General features: G+C 41.7%; 1 protein-coding gene across 1 annotated transcript in view; it reads right to left on the bottom strand.

Moving 5' to 3' along the window:
- Positions 1 to 25019, bottom strand: part of itfg1 (integrin alpha FG-GAP repeat containing 1) — a 189529-nt gene that overhangs the window by 5644 nt on the left and 158866 nt on the right. Inside the window, exons 15-17 of the mRNA XM_083917363.1 lie at positions 8374 to 8498; positions 1594 to 1676; positions 654 to 771 (exon numbers count right to left, since the gene is read on the bottom strand). Coding sequence (XP_083773489.1) covers positions 654 to 771; positions 1594 to 1676; positions 8374 to 8498 — 326 coding nt within the window. The remainder of the gene's footprint in view (positions 1 to 653; positions 772 to 1593; positions 1677 to 8373; positions 8499 to 25019) is intronic.

Below are 25019 nucleotides of genomic sequence, written 5' to 3'. Positions count from 1 at the left end.
GCTTGGAGAAGATGCCAGTAGCTTTCTGCACCGCTCGGCTCTGCAGACAGCATTACCATTGTGTAGATGAAAAAGGAAGTAACTCCCCCCAATCCCCCCCAAAAAATATGAGAATTATTGTTAAATAAAGTTTGTGTGTGTGTGTGTGTTTGTGTGTGCCCGCCCTTGACCATTTTACATCAGGGTACACGTGACCGTACTGTGTGACCAAAACACAAAAAACACTCAAACATGTGACATCAACTCCCTGGAGGGCATATTTATGGCAATAATGAACAGCAGATCTGCCATGCTGAAAGCACAGAAGCAGGCAATTACAGCTGAACGTCCTTCCAGGTTGTGGCCCGGGGAGAGAAAGAGATAGAAAGATAGAGGAAGACAAAGAGAGAGAAAAAGAGTGTGTGTCTCAGTGGGAGGCTAGAGGACTACAGGACAGGGACGCTGACCCATCTGCTTCTGGTTGTGACCAATCTGCTCTCTCTCTCTCACACACACACACACACACACACACACACACACACACACACACAGACAAATACTCACACTCTAAAGCAGTAAATCACCAGGAAGAGGCCAATGTTAACTACACCACTGTAAGTGTGTGTGTGTGTGTGTGTGTGTGTGTGTGTGTGTGTGTGTGTGTGTGTCCTGACCTTCTCTTGCCAGTGGAGGATGCCAATAATTACGAGGATAAAGACGCACACTCCGATCAGCGCAATGGCCGTCAGCAACACGCTGTTGCTAGGAGTCAGGTACAACTTAGCGCTCCAACTTAAGAGAAGAAAAGAGAGAAAGAAAGAAAGAAAGAGAGAGTGAATCGAGGAGAGACAGTGATAAATATGAACACTTGGCATATGTTGTTTTATGTTTTATGTGAGCAAAAAACAATGTAATTACCAAATGGAACACATTAACAGAGACGGGTTCTTAACCTAAAATAAATAAGTGAACAGCACTTTCTTGTTGCAGCTGAGCAGAATGAAGCACAGCTCTCTTTTTGGTTTCCAAGAACTTTTAATTATTTGCAGCAATCCCACCACTTTGATATATTAAATTCATCATCTTACAATCTTAGACTCAATGTGAGAAGAATACCAAGGCACCTAGTTTTTACTGGTTCTCATTACACTCTTGTGTGTGTCTGTGCTGGTAAGTACACAAGTGTTATGTGGCTATATGGAGGAGGGTATGTGTGTGTGTGTGTGTGTGTGTGTGTGTGTGTGTGTGTGTGTGTGTGTGTGTGTGTGTAATAGCCATCTGGAGTTCCTCCTGGGGTTTGAGCTACATTTGAACGTCACAAAAAACATGAGAACACATGCTGCGAGGTGTATGTTTGTCTCTGTGCACAGACTGTTTTGTGAAACACACCACAGAGATCTGTATTGAGTCGAGGTAATATGAACTGGAATAGGTCGTTAAGGGGCTTCAAAATGAGGCTCTTAAGTCATTTAAGGTATCCTTGGCAACAAGCATCAACATGGCTTCTAGTAAATTACACCGCTGTGAACAAGGAAAATGGGGCCTTTGCAGCGTGACCAATCTATACACTATATGCTCTATACTCTATATACTCATGCTGGAGTGTTAATGTACCTGCGGGGCTGATTCTGTGGGAAGGGGATGACGATGAGCTGCGAGTTAGGGATAATGGCCGTCCACTCCTTCTTTCTTATTTCCTGAAAAGATACACATGAGAGAAAACACATGAACTGGTTATGTACAAACATGGTAATACGTTACGGGGACAGTATAAGCAATACAGGTTTCCATGGAACACACACTCAGAATATGTATGTTAAGTCCTCTGGGGCAGAATATTAGGGTCTAATGGAGTGGCTATTTTAAGCTGTGCGTTTAAGACACAGACAACCAGCTACTTAAAATGAACTACCCTGACTATGGGGAGCAACACATGTGTGATTAACTACCTCTGTGGCTGGGTGCGAGAGCTATTCGATTAGACCTTTCATTTTGAGGTCTCGATTCAATTACTTTTATAATTTAAACTTTTTTTTCAGCATTGACGAGTGTCTAATTGTTATTGTTCGACTATGGAATACTGATTGGTAAGATGAACAGTTTATTGGTTCCATGTGCTGACAACTGTCATTCACATTTTCATATGCTTGAGTGTGATATGCCTGCCATATTTCTTTTTAATGTAGCACACTATATATCATATGGTCAAATAGAAATAAATAATTTACAATGGGGAATAACAAATCCTACTTTTGATTTTGATAATCGTAATTGAACGCTGATTTTGTTCAATTTTCGATTGAGAATTGAAATTGTGACGCCCCTCGTCTTTTCTCATCCTCTAACTTAACTTGACATAGCAGCACTGAAGTCTGCTTAGAACAGAACTTACAGGAGAAAAGTGGAAACGCTGCCTGCCTGTTAGCACCGTAGACTGTACATTAAGTGTCTTTCTCCCACTGTATAAAGTTTCTAAGTCCCGCCAATACACCTGCCCAACCAATCAAGAGTCAATCACAGCTGTCAATTATGACGTTTCACCCTGTTTTTGGAGCTTCGAATAACTAATTAAAAGCAAACTTCTCAGAAAAATGCTTACCCTAATATGACAGAAACCATCTTTGGGAACAATTTACTTGTACTTTGATAGTTTAGTTCGGCCCATGTCCCATCTGCTAACATGGATCACACAACATCTGAAGAAACTTGTTATAAGAAGCAAAAGACAACAGATTCTGTTGCTGGGGCGCATCAGTTAGGGAAACAAAATAAAAATAAATATAAAAAACAAGATAGAAGAGGCTCTAAAACACAGTCTCATGCAACAGAGTTGTATGAGAGCAGCATGGCAGCATACGAGTGGGAACACAGGAGGTAAAGCGGCCCTTTAATAATTGGAAGCTCTAAGTGTCCTTGAGCAAGACACTGAACCCCTAACTGCAACTGATGAGAAGGATTACACCGGGCATGGCAGCCTCTGCCATCAGTGTATGCATGTTTCAGTAAATGTTGGCATGTGTTGTAAAGTGCTTTGAGTGGTTGGGAGATTAGATAAGTGCTTTATTGTTCTAAAATAAACTTTTGGTGCAACTTAAGACACATCATCAGTGTTGACACCTGGGTTCATCGGGTGTCAACAATGTACAACACTATATAAATGCAGTCCCATCAGAGTTAGCCCTCAGAACTCAAGTTGCAGTGAGCATAAAACGTTTGCTTGCAGCACTGTTTGACAGCAGTTTGACTTTGCACAAATTCAACTTTCATTTTTAGTTTGGGGCCTTAAGGCTCAACAGCCAATGATGACATCTGACATCAGACTGGCACAGACTGTGTCTGCATATAACAGTGCTTTGATTTGTGGAAAAAAACAAGCAATATCATCACTCTCTGTTGGCTTTTTTTTCACCTTCTTCTGCATCCAATTTTGCCTTGTCTCGCTTTAGTCCCTGCCCTGGCTCATTAGGGGTTAAAGGTTCAGCAATATAAACTGGGGATTAAGCATCATATTAATGATTTAAAAGCTGCAGTCATGCTTGTAGCTACAAGGAATTTCCGGCTCTACACTTGGCAGTATCTGGAAGTGCCACTGCTCTTTAATTGTGGCTCTCAATTGTTCTTCATCAATTGAGAGGAACCGCATCTGGCAGCTATTTTGAATAAGCGTGCAACAACGACATTGCTTTTTACATAACAAGCACATTCTCGCCGCCAGCCAGTGTCGCTTAGCTCTTGGAAAGCACTGCCGTCGGTACGGTAACGTGCGGGGGAGCAGAGCTGGAGACGAGTCAGCCTCCACTACTGCTGCCTGGAGCAGATCCGATCTGGCTGTTTGGAAGAGAAAAGTGTTCCCAAGTCTTCAGAGAGAAAGAGAGACACTCTGGTTCAAAGCCAGGGAAACTGGCACACTATGAGAGAGCGAGGGAAACAGATACAGAGATGGAGGGTGAGGGAGACAGAGTGAGAGTGACAAGTAGGGGACTGATTAGTGAAGTAAACCACTTTGAGCAGCAAAGGGAATCCCCTGGGTGGAAGATAAGTGAACAGGAGGAAGGGAGAGACTTGCAGAGACAGACTGGGAGGGGGTGAATAAAAGAGAAGGGTGATTGGACAGAAGATGGAAGATATCCAAGTTGATTTTTACAAAAACCTCTCCTGCGAAACAGCAGGCAGAAACACTCATTGTGGAGGAGAAAAATGTAAAGACCACAGCATGGGAGGTGGTGAGAGAATGGGAGCCGGACAGATATAAAGACTGAGAGAAAGAAAACTAAAATGACAGAGCAATATATGAAGTGAGTTGACTACCAGAAAGATCCAAACCTGCCCATTGAGCAGGGTGGTGAGGCGGTCAGGGTTTCTCCTCTTTTCTAAAGAGCTTTCAAAAGCTTCTCCTCCTCATTACAGGTAGATTTGATGGAGTTACTCCACTCCCTAATCCCTCTGGGTAAAAAAAAAACACTCAGCATAATAGGCTGCATCTTTTGGCATTCATTAATTCAGTTTGCAGAAGGAATAGGCGAGGAGGAGGGGAAAAAAAGATTATGTTACTTGGAATAGGAAAAGGAGTGTGCGGAAAGGGGACAACAAAGCAGCTAGTTTGAGATGAGTGTTCTCTGTGCACTCCAGCTTCTGAGTCACGGACCGACCCATCTACAATTCTAATCAGCTGCTTGACGGAGATCTTGGTACCACACGGGAGGGGAAAAAAAGGGCCCTGTTGTGCCTAATTTACAGTGTGGCAAGTTTAACGTGAGAAGGAGAGACAACAGAGACAGAGATGATTGAAGAGATAGAGAGAAAGCAGTACTGAAGAGCGCTGTCATTTGAAGTAGAGTAGAAATGTGGCTGATGAATAGATTCAAAACACAAACCCAATCAATTATTTACTATATCAATATAACGATGGCTCATAGTATGACAGGAGGCACATGGGCTGCACCCGAGAGTCATCGGTACAGTACATGCTCTACTCAAAGACTTTTAATACAGATGTGTGAATCTCTAAGTAAAGACGGGGCGTTTTGATATTTCTATTGAAGTGGGGAGGTCACTGCACCTATGTCAATCCCCTGGGTGATCAATCACCCCATACATTATACGTGAGACGTGGGATCTATCTAGCATAAAGAAACTGCCAAATCAACCTCTCTCCTTCTCTTTAATCACTAGATGGAGCAAGGAAAAGAGCTTTTTCTCACCACCACTTTACTGCCCAATCCTGCTTCTAGTGCCTCAGTACGCCATAATATTTATGGGTACTTATCACTTTCTAATGATGGGGGCTGAAAGATATGCCTCTTAAAACGTGACTGCTATCAAAACATTGGTTTGAGTACTTGTGAAAATACTCAACTTGTTCCTCACTGAGCATTATTCAGTTCCAAAAAAATAAAAACGATTTTCTGTGCTTAAGAGAATTAACAGGATCCATAAACACACAGCCGAATTAAAAACTTCAGGCAGAAAATCAGTGAGAAGGAACTGATTGTATTGTGCAGGTCTTAATTGTTTTTGTTACCTAAAGCCAATATATTATATTATTACTGTATCTAAACTCTTATTCTCCCCATTTGCAAACATTATTGAAGACTTAAAGTGAAATTCCGGTGTAAAATCATCCCAGGGTCTTTTTAGGCAAATTCAGTCATCAAATAAGCCATCGAGACAATTTTTTCTGTGTATGAACGATTAACGTAGATTTTCCGGAGATACGCTAACAGCCTGCCGCGGCTAACACAGATAAGATCGGGGCAGCGAGTTGGACGCATTAAAACTTATTTTTTAACCATTAATACTGCTCCAAATAACACCAAAGCTCTGCAGTAGCATGAGAAGAGTCCTGACACATTAACCGAAGCACCGACAACGTAGTTAGTGAACACGGAGTTTATTAAAAGAGTGTTTTTAAAGACTTACCAACTGGCACTTGGCGATTGATATAAACACCAGTTATTACATATTTTGTTGCATCAACAATTGCTTTAATAAGAATATAAAACTTACACCAAGCATGGCGTGTTTTTTGCAAGATTAGGGAGACGATTCTGTTTCTGGTCAGCATATCTAGATTAATAAGAAAATACATGGAGGGAAATCCCTCTTCTGAATCTTCAAAAAATACCCTTCAAAGCAGTCTCGAAATCCTCAGAAGAAAAAAAAACATCCTGCTCATTGGGAAATAAAGCCTGAGCTGAAGGACAAAAACAACTATTTTGCTCCTTGCTTTAAATGTTCAAAGTGCTACACTGTGCTGGCCATGGATTAGTCCATATCATGGCTATGAAAGTATAGTGTAGGTCTTTGTCAGGGCTTTAAACAAAACTATTTTTATGCACTGTTTGTGAACTTTCTTCATCGCGTTTGGCACATCTATGCGCCAAGACTTCAAGTATTGTAATACTCAGTTCTATGTATAACTTTCAACCACAAAGAAAGTCAAAGGCTGTAAAATGTGTCAATGCAGTGTTCCTGAAGGCTACTGTGTTATATTCTCTGGTATAAGAAACAGTTGAGTCTGACATTGCTTGCACTCTACATGATTTCCATGGGCGAGAGGGATTTGATTTTCCCTAAATAATCACAAGAGATCTACTGTCTGAGCTGCCTAACATAGGGCCATTCTAACTCGAATAGGGGTAAAATAATTCAACATTCATTTAAAAGTCCTCATTGGTGTACTATAACCTCTGGCAACAATCTGACTTATCCTCCTGAGCGAAAAATGTCTTATCTGTATTTCCATAGGACGGATAAGCTCTATGGAGGCTTCCATGTCCTTCTTGTCTATGAAAAACTATGAACGGCTGAAAGGGACATAAAACGCTACATGCTACCAGTACGAGGTTCCACTCAGAGCCAGCGTGACTCTGGAAGACTGCAGAAGGAGCTCAGCGAGACGCACTTGTCACTGCCCCAGCTGATATGTAAGTCTGCAGTGCACTTTTGTTCAAAATGCAAGATCATATCCCCTTCCCAGGAGATTCAACAATCTAATATCAAAGAACAACAGTTCACAAAAGCCTCCTGTAACCCCAACGACTGTCATTGTAACCCAGTAGAGCACGAACAAAGTCGAAACCAACTTCCCACCAACGACTGTCGTTGGCACTTGGAGCACAAAGGGTTCCAGTGACATCATCGGCCAACGCCCTCAATAGAGGTTAAATAACTGGATCTCCACACCAGTTAGTTGGTTAGTCAGTGTAAGAAGATAGTGCCGTCAGCACCGTAACACAAACATGTAACACGTGAGCTCCCGCTGCTTCTTTAACATCAGGCTACAAGTTATAGCAAGTGTCGGCCCCGGAGGACCCGAAGCCCCCGTATGTGACAAGCTGTAAACAGACGGTCTCTGCCGTCTGTCGGCAGCTCCCGTGACAGCAGAAATTTACTAAACCAAAACTGCCGTGAGTACCGTAGGCTACACCGCGGCAGTTACTATGCAAAGACACCTGCAGCACCACCACAGCTCTCTTCTCAAATCAACCCCCCTGTAAAGAAAATACTGACATTTCAAAATAGTGTTAAAATATTGTCGCCTCTCGTGGACTTAATATTGTGTATCGTCTTGTCACACCCCTTATTTTGAATGTATGGTATATCTTTTAATATTGTACTATAATGACAGTGATGGTGCCGTCGGTTTACCTTCTATGTTGCATCTTCAAAAGAGCACGATAAAAATGTGACACAGCACATTGTAATTTCTGCATCTATTATTGATTTCCCCCGTGTGCCCCTCAAATTTCTGGCTGCGCTCCTAAAATTTTCGGTTGGGGGCCACAGTACAACGTACCTCTGTAGTACTGGATGACATGTCATAGCTTCTTGGCACAAAGCGCCTTCCGTAGTGCAACCAGCTTGCAAGGCATGTTTTAAAAAGCGAGGTGCTAGAGAGCACGTTTGAATGCAATATACAATTTTACCACAAGATTGGAGAAAAGCCTATGCAGTGTTACTTTAAGCCACACTCATTTGTAGAGAAATGGAAATGATGATGTTCTCGGAAAATACACTTTGAATGACAAGGCTGTGCACTATAGAGGACTTACAGTATATAGTAAAGCTATTATTATATATCTCCAGTATAAAAGGTTGTGAACTAAAGTGGGCTGGTTTAAGGCATGAAATTCATGAAAATGAGTCCCAGTCTGGTCCTGCTTGATAGGGCATGAGAGGCGTATTATGCCTGTTTTAAGATACTTTTAATTTAGATTTATTTTAGAGTTTTTTTTTTTTTTTTTTAAATATTGCTTCCTTTTCTTTACTGCTGTAGGTCTCGGACACACCTTTATAAACGCCTCTCCCTCAAATGTTCTGTACAGCCTGAAGCCTTTCCTATAGGAGTGCTGTGAAGTGTCAAGGCCTTATAACCTTCTCATAATTCCTTACCGTCTCTCCAGGCTGCCGGGGGATGCCAACGAAAAGGTGGTCCAGGAAGTTGGCGCTGCGACCGAGGCCCAGCACAGTGTAGGGCAGCTGGAGGGAGAAGTGAGCTGACTGGCTCAACTGACCGGCTGTAGGAAGGGGGAGAGGGGGAGAGAGGGAGAGATAGAGAGAGAGAGAGAGAGAGAGAGAGAGAGAGAGAGAGAGAGAGAGAGAAGACCATTTTAATGCCATAAAAGCCTTATACCAAAAGAGTATTGTGCCCGAGTGTTCGGTTTTTAATACACATTTTGGTCCTTTAACTGTTGGACAATTATGTTTCCCAGAGGATGAATTCTACCAACTTTGGTGATTCCCTACCATTTATTTTTTAGGCATCTCAAAAACTACTGAATAGATTGCCCTGATATTTTGTACAGAACTTTTCCTCTGAGTCAGCCAGAAAGTCAAAGTTTCGCCATCTATCCATTAAATTACCTTCAATATGGATTGGAACAGAATTCAGTACAGACTTTTATAGGTCCCAGATGATCTATACTAATGACTTTGGTGATCCCTTGACTTTTTTCCTCTGGCACCATCACAAGTTCACATTTGTGGTTTTTAGTTATATTTGATGCACATATTACACTCAGGATGAATTGCAAGCTAGTCTAAACTTGTATGTATTATGAAGAAATCCCTGAAAAATCAATGTCATTCCTGATACGCTAAACAATGCTAACATGCTAAATTAAACACAATAAACATTATACCTACCACACATCAGCATATTAGCATGCAATATCCCCAACTTATACTTGTCTCACGTGTGACTTAATGTGCTTTGTATAAATGTTCCTGAGCCCTGCTCGTGTCACTCTCTTGAAATCGGCCTTGGTTATTTACAAGTGTATATTTTTAAAAATAAAATGAATCCTTGTAATTACCTAAAACATGTTTCATAATGCACATAGTCCGACATATATATTTGTTTCATAGATATTGCATGTTTTGCGGCTCCTTTTAAACATGCTATGAACAAAGCAGCCCATAAGCTTCACATTTTCATTCATGACATTCGCCTCTATACGACTGATTGAATTGCCAGCTGTGTATGTCAACAAACCCCCCATTTGCTTTGGTGAGGTGTAGCTGCAATGACTCTGCTTTCCCCAAGGAATCATTAAAGTTCTACATGATATAATCAGCTCCGACCTAACCTATTCTGAACATGGTTGTCAGGGACGGGACGGAAATGTAAATGTAATTAAAGGGATGAGAACGAAACACAACAGGAAGGACCGAGGCAGAGGGACTGCAGAGTAAGACCTTGTGTTCTGACATGAAGACTTATCATTAAAGATACAATTCAGAGTGAGACACTTGAGGCCAGTCCAACACCTCTCTCTGTCTCCTCACCTAACCTCCCTCTGCATCCTCCTTCCTGTAATCTCTCATTTTTTACTAACTATTCTCATCCCCAGTCTCTTGTTTCTCCTCTCTGCTCATCCTTCCCTTCCCTGATACATCATTCTGACTTGGCCTGACTTATTTCCCTTCCCCTTCTTCTCCCTCCTGCTCGCCTCCCCTCTCTCTCCCCTTCAGCTGCTATATCTCGCCCACGCCACCCAACACTGCCAAGTGCATCCAACATAAATCAACCTCTACGTGGTAAACAAGGAGGGAAGGAGAGAGAGAGAGAGAGAGAGATAGGGAGAAAGCCTTGCTGCAGCTAGTGATCGGTACTAATATGGATGGACTGCGTATTGCAGGACGAGAGGATCACAACAGCTCTGCTTCTCTCTTCATTTTCTTTAATCTTTGCCTAACCTCAGTTCATTAACAAAAAGAAAAAAAGATTTGTCCAGCTAATTTTTTGCGATATCAACTGAACCTGGGTTAGGTCAGTTCAGCTCAGTATTTCTCCTCTTTACTTTTTTCATTTTACACAATAAAGAATACATTTTTTTTATCTTGGGACCATCACGTATATAGGTAAATAATTATCAGTCAGTGAAACCAGTTAGTGGCTGTTGTACTGATGTACTGTATGTTAGTGCAATTACAGCTTGTCCACATGCTCTGGCTCCAGCTGGTCAGAATGCTGAATAGGCTCATCGACTTTTGCCACCTTCTTCTAGAAAGCTTTTCACCAATCGTCTATCTTTATCTCTATAATTTTTCCTTTCATTCATTTTATTTTCCCAGCTTTTTTTAGTGCTGGTTGCTGGGTGTTGTGAAGAGGCAGCATAATTGCCTTAATCGCACACAGATGGAGAAGAGAAGGGGAGACAGATGGAAATATTGTCTGGGCAGTGTTTCATGGACAATGACTTGTTCTACATACTACAGCGCCCTGCTTCTAACAGACATTTAGGATGAATCCTGGGGTTTCTGACATTTACTGAGGTGTGTGTGTGTGTGTGTGTGTGTGTGTGTGTGTGTGTGTGTGTGTGTGTGTGTGTGTGTGTGTGTCTGTGACAGATTAGTAAAGTTGAAAACACGATTTTTAAAGGTCCCATATTATAAAAAGTGAGATTTATAAAGCAGGTTGAGGTGCTATGGAAATACTGTGATGTTATCAAAACACTCAAGCCAAAGATCCAAAGAGACGCGACACAGCCGCATTCAGAAATGTTGTCTTTAAATGAGCCGTCAAGACATCTGTACTGTTGTGATGTTGGACTTTTAATGATAAGCTAGTAAATTCACTGAAAAGGAGGGAGAGTTATCAAATCAGATTGACAGATGGGATCACACCAAATCCGACCAGGGGTGTAAAGTGGGGGAGGCTCAGGTCCCTTTTCTATTTCCCACCCCTCTCAGATCACACCCATTTTCAAACCTCAGCCTTCATTTTGATCTCAACTACACACCTACAATATCTCATGTCTGTATCTTGCACCGCTGGGACGCTATCGCAGTGACAGCACTTTTGTTTTTTTTGTTACGAAATTTCGCAACAACTATTGGATGGATGGAATTTTGATATACACATTCATTGAGGCCAGAGGATGATTACTAACTTTGGGCATAACATGAATGAAAATGAAACATTTTAAATGCCAGGTGTGCCTGCCGCGGGTGCGTTGCTATTTAAACAGCGGGTTTCGGAAATTGGAGAAGTGAGCGTTTTTTTTCCGCTTGTTCGAGATGCTGCAGCTCCTCCAGCGACTAACAGTCCTCTTTCAATCAACAACTCCATTTGACTGAATATGAGCAAATGCTCCAATAACCTATTTAACTGGGGAGGAGGGGAAGGACTGTGCGTCTGTGTTTGTGTGTGTAACAAGCATCATCCATCCACCTGCCACCCGACTGAATGAGTGATTTTCACCCCCCTTGTTCGCTGTTGCTTTGTATTGTAGAGATGCAAGAGTGTTTTTTTAGTGATTTACTTAATGATCAGAGGCTGCTTTCAGTGATTGTAAACGCACAGTAAAGTCTCTGCAGCAAACATTGTGATACCTTTAAGCCGCAAAACTAAAGACTATAGTTATAAACTTGACAGACGAAACAGAACAAAACTTTTAGCTTCTGAAAAAATTAATGAAATTACTAGGGATGTCCGATAATATCGGCCCACCGATATTATCGGCCGATATTGAGTTAAAAATGTAATATCTGGAATTATCGGTATCGGGTTTTTACAACCGATGTTAGTTCTGTGGGCTTCAGCATTTCCGAGTGTACCTGAATGCAACACGGGCCGTAGGCTTCAGCATTTCCGAGTGTACCTAAATGCAACACGGGCCGTTTACAGGCGCTTGCTTGATGACGTATAACAACAACAACACGCTCACTCGTAGGTTGCTAACCGTGGCTAACAAGCTTCAGCTCGCCCGGTGCATGAGATGTCCGTGGTTTGGAAGTATTTCCAAGTGTCACCTCCTAACAGTAAATGTGCGCTTTGCAATGACTGCAAGGCGTTAGTTATGAGAGGAGGAAACAAGGCGTCTTCCTTTAATACATCACATTTGATCACCCAGCTCAAGAAGAATCATGCGGAGTTAAACCCTACATCTGTGCAGCAAAGTGATGAAAAGAAGCAACAGCCGACACCGAGAAACAAACTTTTTCTATCGTTCAGGATGCCGGATTCATCAAACTTATGTAGTTTCTCGAGCCCCGTTATGTCTGTATAACTCCCAGTCACAAGTATTTCTCAGACCAGTGTTTACCCGAACTGTACAGCGTTGTTTACCGTCACGTCGAGAAGCTAATTTCTGGTGCTGTATCCATTAGATCCAATACAGGTTAGCATGTTGAGCTTGACTGCTGATTTATTGATTGTATTATTTGTCAAGTTACTCAGTCTGGGAAAAGAAAACTAAGTTTGTTTACCACTCTGGACTGAAGCTATGCATCTTCCTTGTTGTGATGTTGTCTGTAGTGTTGTTTGAGGCAAAATATTCTCTCTAAAAACACAAACAAATAAATGAATGGCACTTTTTTCAATAACTTATTTTGTACAGACTGTGTTTACATTTGAAAAGCCGTGTTGCATTTATGTATGCATCCAGTGGGGCATCACAATAAAATTAGGCATATTGTGTTAATTCCATAATAGGTGATATGTGATGAATTTTGGTGTAAAAAGGCTGCATATATCGGTATCAGGTGATATCGGTATCGGAAATTGAGGGTTGGACAATATCGGAATATCGGATATCGGCGGAAAAGCCAATATCGAGCATCCCTAGAAATTACTGTTCCTCGTGTATTAATGCGCATAGCATTGCAGCAGTAGACAGCAGCTCTGCTCCGTCCACATTTATGTGTTTTACTCATATTTTATGAGTAAATATGTTATTTTACTCATTAACAATGTATTTCCCCTTTCCACTATTAATCAATGTTGCGAATGTATATTTTTTTATAACTGATCTGTGGATTAATTACGGGACTGTGGATATAACTATAGTCCATGAGTCACTGATTTAAATATGACTAATGTGCACTGTAAATAGCAGGAAAACACTGCACCTTTGACTTTAGACCAGGTCTTTGTTGGTTGATGATGTAATCACTTTCTGCTGCCTCATGATAACAATGCGATAACACTGTACCTGACCAGACGAACAAACGGGTGCAAGTACATTGGGTGCTTACCCAATATGGGCGCTGGGAAAGCCACAACTGAGTCGGTCTAATACTACCAATGACTGTTGCGCTGCACTCTGTGGCACTTTGCGCTGGGAGTAAGATAGAGTCGATAATGTTTTTGGTCAGTAACATGAATGCCATTCCAATCAGCATCCACTGCACTTTGTGTTAAGTACTAATTAGCAAATGAAAACATGCTTATATGCTAAACTAAGATGGTTAACACAGTAAACAATATCTTCTAAATATCAGCACGATAGCATTTATCTTAAAGCGTTGTTGTGCAGTATAGTCTCACAGAGCCATTCTCCAGGGTGAATGCAACCTGATAAAGAAAACAAAATGTACAACAAGGTTGTGTATTCCAATAGACAGTATGGACTGCTGTGAATCAGCAAAACTTTTTACGGTGCTCTATTCAAGTCCAACTTGTTTTCTCATCTCATCAATCATCAGTCACAAAGTACCAATTCAATAATGAAATTTCAAATTAGGTAAACAAACTGAAACTGAAATAAACAAGCAGAGAAGCTTGCTCTAAAGCTCTTTAAAACTAAACTGAAACAACCAAACCTTACTTGGCAGGGTGAAGAGTGTGTGTGAGTGTTTGTGAGAGAGGGAAACACAGCTACTGGATTTGACCAACTGAATCTAATGGCCAACCACCAGCAGCGGCGGCAGCAGCAGCCAGAAGAGTGTTTTAAGTTTTAGTTCTGCTGCTTATGCTGAGCAACTGCAGCACCTGTCACTAGTGTTGTTTTTGGCGGCCTGTTTTACTTTTAGTCTAGTCTAGTTTTAGTCGACTAAAAGTCTGAGCATTTTATTCTAGTTTTAGTCAAAGAAAATTGTATATTAGTCTCTTTTTAGTAATGCATGCACCCATGCAGATGTCTTTAGTTTACAGCATGTACAGGTCTAGAATAAGTTATTCAAAGTCATATTGATGCTAAATTCAGTTCAGTGTTATTTGCTCTGTGAAATACAAAACTAGTGAAAGTATTTGGCCAACAAGGGGCAGTTTAGTGCACTTATAGAGTGAGTCAGTCAGGTAGGAACTAAAAACACACTTTACACTCTCACAAACACAGACAGACAGACAGACACACACACAGACCAGACACACACACACAGACCAGACACACACACACACACACACACACACACACACACACACACACACACACACACACACACACACACACACACACACACACACACACACACACACACACACACACACACACACACACACACACACACACACACACACACACACACACACACACACACACACACACACACACACACACACACACACACACACACACACACTTGTTCGCAGCTCCAGTGGCCAACGTTATTTCGTCTAGTTTTCGTCAACGAAAATGAAGAGACATTTCATTTTTTTCGTCAACGAAAGCAACACTACCTGTCACCTATGAATCCCACCAATGCCCTTCATCTACTTCTTTTGTTTATATTATGAATCATGACATGGCCTTTATGGTAATGCCATTTCTTGTTGCTGATATCCACCAATCAAATGCTAGACAGACATTAATAGGGCACTGACTGTCCCACAGAAGAAAGAGCAGTTGCTGTTGCTCTGGGATGGATCCAGCAGCGGAGGCCATTTTCAATCAGCCCACTGATACTCAGTGCTTTACCCTGAACCCCATCCATTGCGCTGGACAGAGCAGGATTTTTGAGGGGATCAGACTTTTAAGCCAATCTTGGTTTGATGTTTTTTTTGACAGACTGCTGCTCCCTGTCAGCAGGCAAGAAGTGGATGGCTTTCACTCGGCCACTCAGCAGGGGGGAGTAGGTCTGAGTGTGTATATGTATGCCTGTGTGTCTGATGGAGGATCAAGGAGGGTTACGGTGCAGGCAGGGAGCCTGGCTTAGAGTCTGCTGAGTGCTCGGTGTGTGTGTGTGTGTGTGTGTGTGTGTATGTGTGTGTGTGTGTGTGTGTGTATGTGTGTGTGTGTTATTGTGTATATAGACTGGCTAGGAAATGTGGCCACGGCTGGGGCAAAGCCATTTCACAACATGGGGAGGCTGGCAAAGGATAATATGCAGAGCAGTGTATCAGAGTGTCTGTGTTTTGTGTGTATGCTTGTGTGTGTGTGTGAGAGAGAGAGAGAGAGAGAGAGAGAGAGAGAGAGAGAGAGAGAGAGAGAGAGAGAGAGAGAGAGAGAGAGAGAGAGAGAGAGAGAGAGAGAGAGAGAGAGAGAGAGAGAGAGAGAGAGAGAGAGAGAGAGAGAGTGTTTTTATCCTATCTGCCTATGACAGAGCCAGTGGAGGCCTTGGCAGGAGATTCCACACTGTACACATGACTGACAGCGTACAATCCATCTCTAGAAGACAAAGCGGATTCAAAGTGACACAAGCAGCTGGCCTTGGTGTGCGTGTGTCTGTGTGTGTGAATTTCTCGTTTTCATAAAGTTCTAAACACACACGAAGACACTTATGTAGGCACGATATGCATCACATTCAATGAGTAAGTGTTGAGCCCAGCCAATTCTAGGAAAACGGGAACACAAGGAAGCACACGCACGCCTGAAAGCAAATACACATATTTCTAAAGGTTATACCCTGATTTACGCAGAAAGAAAGGGTACGTAAGAAACCTAAAGTACAAAAGCAAGTAGAAGAAACTTATCATCTTCAAGTGTTCAAGTGCTTTATTTATATCTTCGTATAATTTTATGTCCAAAAAAAGTTATACCACAATCGGCAGTCTCCAATGGACTGAAATGATAATTCACTTCCCATGGAAAACTTGGATGGGTGGAATACACAACAGATGACATGTATTTGAAAAGTGGACTAATAAACAGAGGTAACAATAAATAAGTATAAATGTAATTCATGTTTTAATGCCTGTGAAAACAAACTATAAAGACCTTTATTTATAACAGAAAAAAGAAAACTTAACTTAGTGTAGACCTACTGAAGTAAGCTGAAATAGATCTCATATGGTAAAGAGTGCATAGGTCTGGTTTCTCTGGTGTCTGTTAAAGCAGGGGGCAGTGTAAGAACATCAACTGTAACATCTAGTGAAGAGAACTTTAATCCATTCAATCAAACAGTGCCTGGCAATGAAACAAAAAGAAGAAGAACGGCAGCAGCTCAAGGTTCCAAGGATGGGTGAACGTGAGAGAGATGAAGTGGTGTCTGCCCAGCAGGCTAAAAGTTTGTGGAAGTATCCAACCAAAAGATGAGGAGGCCGTACTTAATCAAGAGCCATGTTGGTCAAAGTCATGCTTTTTTGTAAAATATGTCAGGACTGTGGTGGGGGTGTTGGAACGGCCCGGGGGAGCCAGAAAATGTCCCGTATTTTCCAATCTCAATGTTGACAGAAATGGGGTTTCTAAAGACTTCAGCAAGTCAAATCTAAGACTTAAAAAAAAAATTAAATTGTATTGTTAACATCACTGCAGGGTACAAGGGGGGGTTGGCAAACTGTTAGATTCCAAGTAAATAATGTATTTCTCTTTTCCTTTTTAAAAGGAAATGTTTCAATCTGCAACATCTTCCTAAGGCTAACATCACTTCCTACAACACTTTCATAAAAAATTATTTAACACTCTATTTTACATTTTTTTTAGACCTTAAAAGACAACCATAATACAAAGACGAGATTTCTTCAAGGTATGAAGGTAGCCTGGATAGGTTAAACTTGTGCCTGTACTCCATTTATCAATGCTAGTGATGTGTAAACTACACATGTGGATAAAGCCTTATAACACTAAAAAGATTATGCAGCATGCACTTCATAACTGGTGTTAGCAGAATTCTAGTTTATTTGATATGCACACCTGATTACTTAAGGAACATACTTAAAGTAAAGATTACATTTTGTTCCCACAACAAACTTGGAGGTAACAGATGTTGTGGTGCTGCAATTGGAATTGAAGGAAAGATAAAAGTAACGCAACATTGATGAGGTTTAAATTGTGTTCATCTACGCAAAACCCCTCAACTCCAATGAAAAGAAGGTCTGCATCATCATCAGTGTGAAATCATACTGTTCAAGTTTGTCTGAAATCTTACACATTAGCTGTGTTTCCATTCAATTGTCAAGTGAATTTTAATCAAAGTTTTGAAATGGCGCAAAAAAGAAATGCCAATTAGTTGAGTTTTCATCAACTGGTTTGGAGCCAATATAAATAAATAGTTTGGTCATAAGTGGGTGCTATAGGTTACACATGGGTGTAATCTACCAGTAAACAGAGTAGAAAAAGTAGAGGCTGCAAACCTGAAACCAAATAAACTCTCCTTGGCCATCTAACCCATCTACGAGACAAAAATAAAGAGAGGTCTCCAGGAATTTGGCTCAATAGGGCAACTTCTAATTATTCTCTCATGTCAGCCGGTGTTGTCCAGGTGTCATGCTGTCTGGAGACAAAGACATTATAGGAGTATCCGGGAAGACACAGAGTCAAATGTTCGCTACTTCAGAATTTACTTGGAAAAATTGTTTCCATATCCCATTTATCAATCACATGACTTGTTTTTCAAAAAGACATAAACCAACTTAGGCGAGCGTAAAAACTTTTTTTTGCGCAGTTTAGGAACTTTATCGAATTATGCCATTTCCGTGCAGCTAATGCAATACTTCAAAATGCAAATAAAAACATGTGAATAGAAATACGGCTACTATTATGTATTCAGCAAATCCCCTTGTGCTATGACTCTTCTACTGAAGTTCCATCAGAAATTGTTACTGACTCCTGTATGCTCTGTCACTGAGTATCTGAGTGTATATCCACATTAAATGATTTTAGATGCAGCACCGTGGGATCTGGATTTATTTTACCTGCAGTGGCTTGTAGTGTTGTTCTTGCTTGGTGAAATTAATTTTGATTGGCCTCTAATTATTGCTCCTCATTTTACTCTCAGCAGAACGCCGGATAGAGAGGACAATGACTAAGATACAAACTCTCCCTAATATTGAAGCTGACAAACTTTACTGGGAAAAAACGTGAGAAACGTTAGAGAGAAAGACAGATACAGAGGGGACGTGGATGCCTCTGGGAGCTTTTAATGTGTGTGTGTGTGTGTGTATGTGTCCATCTGCTGATGTCTTATGTCACATATCCTCATGAACAACCTCATCCTATCTAGAGGTTTCACCAGAGTGGCAGTGCGACATCTAGCATCAGTCTAAAACCACAGTACAGTGTGTGCAAATCCTAACATCCTGATCCCATGAAGAAAAAGGGTCATGACTATAATTGGCATTGAGTGCACACACACACACACACACACACACACACACACACACACACACACACACACACACACACACACACACACACACACACACACACACACACACACACACACACACACACACACACACACACACACACACACACACACACACACACACACACACACACACACACACACACACACACACACACACACACACACACACACACTCACCCACATTCTCTCTTTCACTCAAAACCAAAAGAAAAACATTTTTCAGGAAAATTCCTACCGCCTGTCGCTATAGAAACCATTTGCTCCCTGGATGGCGATAAAAGGAGCAAATTGCAGAGATGGAGGTTGGAGCCATGAGGGATGTGTGTGCATATGTCACAATACCCGCGCACATATGCACACAGTCCACACATTGCCTACCTCCCCTTGAGTGCCTCTTCAGTGCCTATACAATGGTGTCAAGATCTGCACATTGATTCGGGAGGAGAAATGTCTGCACATGTGTGTGTATGAGAGTGTGTATGCCCATGTGGTGACACGCTGAAGGACCTCCGATTTTGCACTGCCTTTCAAACACTACAGCACTTAAGCATATTGACACCTGCGCCCAGCCAATGACCAAAATGACACTGTATGTGTGTGTGTGTGTGTGTGTGTGTGTGTGTGTGTGTGTGTGTGAGAGAGAGAGAGAGAGAACAGACCTAAAGACAGCCGTCATCATCCTAGTACCTATTACCCCTATACCTTACTAAAAGCGAAATGGAAAATAACATGTTCACTACAAGCTAGGATGTTCTGTCCTTAATCCATCACTTGTCTATTCAGTGATGTCATAACAGACCAGCAACAACCAGTGCTAAACAAGTTGGACAAGATAGAAAATGTGAGTTTTATTAGAGAACAGTTAGAGCATACCGAGCTCATCTTCTCAGATAAGAGATGACTGGTGCATTTAGAAGAACCATTTATAAATTATTTTGTTCTGGGAAACTCTGGAGACAAGACTCAACCCAGTGCAGCCAACAGTACTAACTAACAAAACCAAAGGACTTTTCACTGCTGTGATTTTCAGTGCAACGCGGTGTCGTGACACCTGGGTACTGCAAGACTGGCAAGGAAGAAGAACTTGACAGTATGCCATAAGTATTATTCTCTCCAACAGTGTGAAATGTATTTGGAAACATTTGCTTCTAGGTACTGTACAGGTACACTCAATAGTTGAATGATTTCCATGATGAGGTAAAACGGTATTTCATGAAGTTAAGCTTATCATCAATATTTTTGAATGCTTAAAGGAAAACCTCTGATTTTCGCCATTGCAATAGAAAACAGTTACCTGCATCTGCTCTGCTGTGACAGACATCTGTACTGGTATATAAACAGCCAGCAAACAAGACAGTCTACAGCCAACATGCTCACAATGACAATGCTAACATGCTGATGCCTTTATTATACTTTTGTCTTTTCAAACAGTTTTTGTCTTTAAATGTGCTTTCTTTATACATTTTGACTGGATTTGGATATTTACAGGCATAATGTTTAGCAGCATGCTAACATTTGATAATCTGAGCGCAGCTTAGGCTGATTGGAATGTTAACAGTTTTGCAGGTATTTGTCAAGCAGCAACCTCCAAGACAGAAAAATGAAGCAGGGAAGTGCAAAAATCTGCAGTTCCTCGAGTGGCCACTTGAGGCTGCAGTGATTTCAGGAGGCTGGGCCTTAACAAAAATCCTTGCAAATGATTGGATAAACCACTTCTCCGTCATCTTTATTGACTTGCTACTTCAACCACCAGTGGTGATTGCTCTAAGACTGCAAGGGAAGCTCAGCTTCCACTAAAATGTCACCAAAAAAAAGGGGTGAAATATGTACTGCTGTGTGTACATTTCATTGACGAAATACGCGCTAGAAAGCCTTCATTTTTTGTTCAGAATCAGCTCCTTATCACAGGTAACCGGTGTAACTTCCTTCTCATTCATCCCCACAGCACCACAGCGATTTACACAGTCGGACGCTCAGCTTCTACTGACTTTAATGGGGAAGCGTAGAGCGGGTTGTTTCACTGCAGCGAAACTAGACACTGGATAAATGCTGGGCTTTGTCCCGCCCATCGGACCCTCAGCATCTCTGGGGGTCTATGGGACAGTGGGCTGGCCGGGACGCTCAGCTTCTGCATGATGATTGGATGAGCTGCCTGAGACAGAATCCTTTTTTGATTGACAGGTAAATGAACAAATCAGCAATCTAGATCAAACATCAGTGGATCACCAAAGATATCATAAATCCTCCTGAGTACGACATGAATGTGTGTACAAAATTGGTCAAGGACTAAAGTGGTAGACCAAACTAGAGCCAAACCCTTAGTCAGACAGAACAACCTCTTTTAAAACTCATTATCCAACAATCAAACTGAGGAGGATGAATCCTAAAACATTCATACATCATACACTAAGAGGCATTAAAACATTTCATTCATTTAAATGCAAGGATGTTTGGAGACTGACTAAATAAAGAGTTAAACAGTCTCTTTATGGTATCTTTAAACTGGCTGCAGAGAAGAGCGGTTACAGGCTGAGAGGAGGAAGAGAAAGACGACAGATGAAAGTGAGCAAGGGGCAGGAGGAGGGATGCGGAGGAGAAAAAATGTGACGGAGGAGGGTGGCAAAGGAAAAACAGGGAAGAGAAAAAGCATGCTAAGCCTGATCACTAGTAATTCTCCATGTCTCTGAGGAGGGTTCTACCTCTCCACTCATATTTTCCTTCCACACCAATATCACCATCTCCTCTCCCCTCCTCTGTGTTCCTGTCCTTCCATCTTCCTCTTCTGCCCCTCTCTCATTCTCACTCCTTTCTGTAGCTATTCTCCATGCTTTCACCTCCGCTCTCTGAGCCCTCTCATTTTCTCCCCTTCCAACCATTTTCACTTCTCTCATCTTCCTACTCTCCTATCTCACTCCCGCATCGTGAATCCTGCCTGTGAGCTTCAAGACTATCTTCCAAACCCTGTGCTGGAAAATGGTTTGAGAATAGGATAACACTCAGTGTTGGACTCATGGGGTCCCTGAGAACAAGGGAGTTCTTTAACCAAGGATTAGTATGATGTCAACGTACTAATACTGACACTGCTTGGGGCATCAGCATGATGTAGCAAAATGCAACATGAACAGCTTGGAGTGATTGTACAGGTCAACACAACTCAGCACACACCATTTGAATTTGCATCTAAGTTGTTTTGGATCGTCTAAATGTCTAAAAGGTTAAGATATGATAAATATGTTTGTGGATTTTTTTTTTTAAAGGTTTTGCATATGTGTGTGTGTGTGTGTGTATGAGTGTGTGCACTATGTGCGTGTCTGTAAGCGAGCTGTTGTTAATCCATCTGCACTCATTAGCCTAATTGGACAGTCTGCAGAGAGCCCTGCATTGATCTGGGGCTCTTATGATTCTCCTCCTTATGAACACTCACTTTTTTCTGTTTTTGTCTCTTTCTTTCTGTCACTTATATGTCAAATGTCCTCCCTCTCTTCCTTTCTCCTCTGTTCCCCCTCTGTGCATAATAATCTTTGGCACCATAGTGCCATCCGTACTGTCTGGACACAGATGACTACCCTGGAGTTGTTATCATTCCTCTTTTTTGCCTGTTAGTGTTACAATGGCATTCATTCTATTTCAGTTCACAGCTTGGTGGCCCAACATGTTGGTTAAAAAGAAGCCACTGTAATGATGGGCATCCAACTATATTTATAGGAGTGATGATGTATTGGATAAAAAAAATACTCAAATGGTGTATTTTGACAAACCACACTTCAGTTCATGAGATAGATAAATAAATAGATACATTATCTAAATAGCATAAATAACTAAAAAAAAAAATTACAAATGAACTACACTATGTCACCATGCAACTCGAGAGCAGTGAAAATATGTTTATCTGGTGGACAAATTAGAAATGCATATATGCAATTATTGGTGATATTTGGATGCTTTGTTGCCTGAATGACACTGTACATACATAAGCTTAACTCATAGAAAACCTCTGGTACATTAAAAATGATTGTTAATATTCAGGCTGATGACTAAATGGAAAAAAAGACAATAAATTGCGAAACAAGTCTCCATGTTTACACTATAGCAAAAAATAGCAAATAGCCCCTAATTTTTGGATTCCTACGTTGATGTAGAAATAAAAAGTATTACACCACAAATGACATTATTCTGCTTCACCATCGCTCCTAATTGTGGCATAAAGACCAGACTTTTTTTTGTCAATGGTAACCTTTAAAATGAGGCTAATTTGTACAATGTTTAATCCCTGTGAGTCATAAAACAACCGTATTAAAGGTGAAACCACATACTCTGTCATCGTCATGCCTTTATAAATTCATAGCAGTGGGACTACTTTCAACAAAAGAAAGTCAACTTTTCAGGCTGAGGGGGGTATTGTTTTTGGATAGGTCAAATCAAATCTTATGTCTGAGATGGTAATAACAAAATCGATGGCCTCTCTTGTTTTGTTGTTTGTTGACTATAATTTTAATATCGACTGCCCCCCCTTACTCTCCAACCCCCAATAAAAAAATAGCACTCAGTTGTCTAAAGATAAATAGATGACCCTGTGTGGTGTGGCCCCCTGAGGGAAACACATTGCAGTGTTTTTCCTGTGCAGTGTCTTCGAGAGGGAGAGAGAGAGATTGGAATAAAAAGGTTGTTAATGAATAACTTCAACTACTCATCCCCACCACTCCATCTCCCCCCCTCTTTCTCTCTCCCTCCCTGTCTCAGCAGGAGTTACTTGATAATGAGGTGTGGTGTCAGAATCACAGCCAATGCTCATCCATTCAACCTGCTTAGTAAGGGGCATGGCGCACCACTGTCTGGTGCGTACATGCATACACACATTCACAAGGTCAAGAGGCAGATGTCAGGGTATGCGCGTGTGCACACATGCTGACATACATGCAGAACACATATGGGCACGGAGTCCACACAGACTGAAGAATATGTGCAAGCTTGGGAAAACACACACACACACACACACACACACACACACACACACACACACACACACACACACACACACACACACACACACACACACACACACACACACACACACACACACACACACACACACACACACACACACACACACACACACACACACACACACACACACACACACACACACGCACGCACGCACCTGCACGAGAATGCATACTGTATGAATGCCTACACAAGCCACAAACACACACACACACACACTACATGCACCTGTAAAAGAATGCATACTGTATGAATGCCTACACAAGCCACAAACACACACACACACACACACACACACACACACACACACACACACACACACACTACATGCACCTGTAAAAGAATGCATACTGTATGAATGCCTACACAAGCCACAAACACACACACAAATAGAATAGAGAGAGAAACCTTAACTCGGCAGATAAGATGGTGGCATTATCACTGTAACAAGTTATTATATAGAGCATGTACTATGTGAGTGTGTTAGAGTTTTTTCATGTATCTCACCACATTATGATTACTTTACTTCTGCCCCTCTCTTCTCTGCATCCTACTAGCTCCTGAGGTCCTCTGACCCATTTTCTTCCTTTTTTAAAATGTCTTGCTCCCCTTCCCTTCCTTCCCTCCTCTTGTTCTACAGTAACTTCATTCATATACTCTGCCTTCTCAGCTTTTGTCTCTATCTCTCAGCATATTATAATCTCTCCTTTCCTCGCAGTGCTCTCTCCCTTTCAGGAGGGTGAAGGGTAAGTGAAGATCGTTGGGCCCCAGTGGAGAGGCCCAGACATCATGGGTGAGTGTGTGTTTGCGTGCACCCCATCATTGCTCATCTCTGGCAGCCTCGCTGGCTGTTCCCCGAGCTACAAACTACAGAATAAATACACTTTAAATCATCTCATTCTCACTCACACACACACACACACACACACACACACACACACACACACACACACACACACACACACACACACACACACACACACACACACACACACACACACACACACACACACACACACACACACACACACACACACACACACACACACACACACACACACACACACACACACACACACACACACACACACACACCACACACAGCTCCCTGGCAGCACTTTACTGCTGTTAAATGAGGGATCTGGGGAGTTGTGCCGGCAAAGCCTTTGGCTACTCTTGTTCTCCCCCCCACTCCAGTCTAACCCACACTGGAAAAATAAGCCTAAAGTTACGACTGTAATATGCCAGGACATTCTAATGTTAAATTAACGGGACTGTGCTTACTG

Source organism: Echiichthys vipera (assembly GCF_963691815.1).
Source record: "Echiichthys vipera genome assembly, chromosome: 1".
Lineage (NCBI taxonomy): Eukaryota > Metazoa > Chordata > Actinopteri > Perciformes > Trachinidae > Echiichthys > Echiichthys vipera.
Note: the sequence above shows the minus strand (reverse complement) of the source record. Positions and strands in the feature narration are given on the sequence as shown.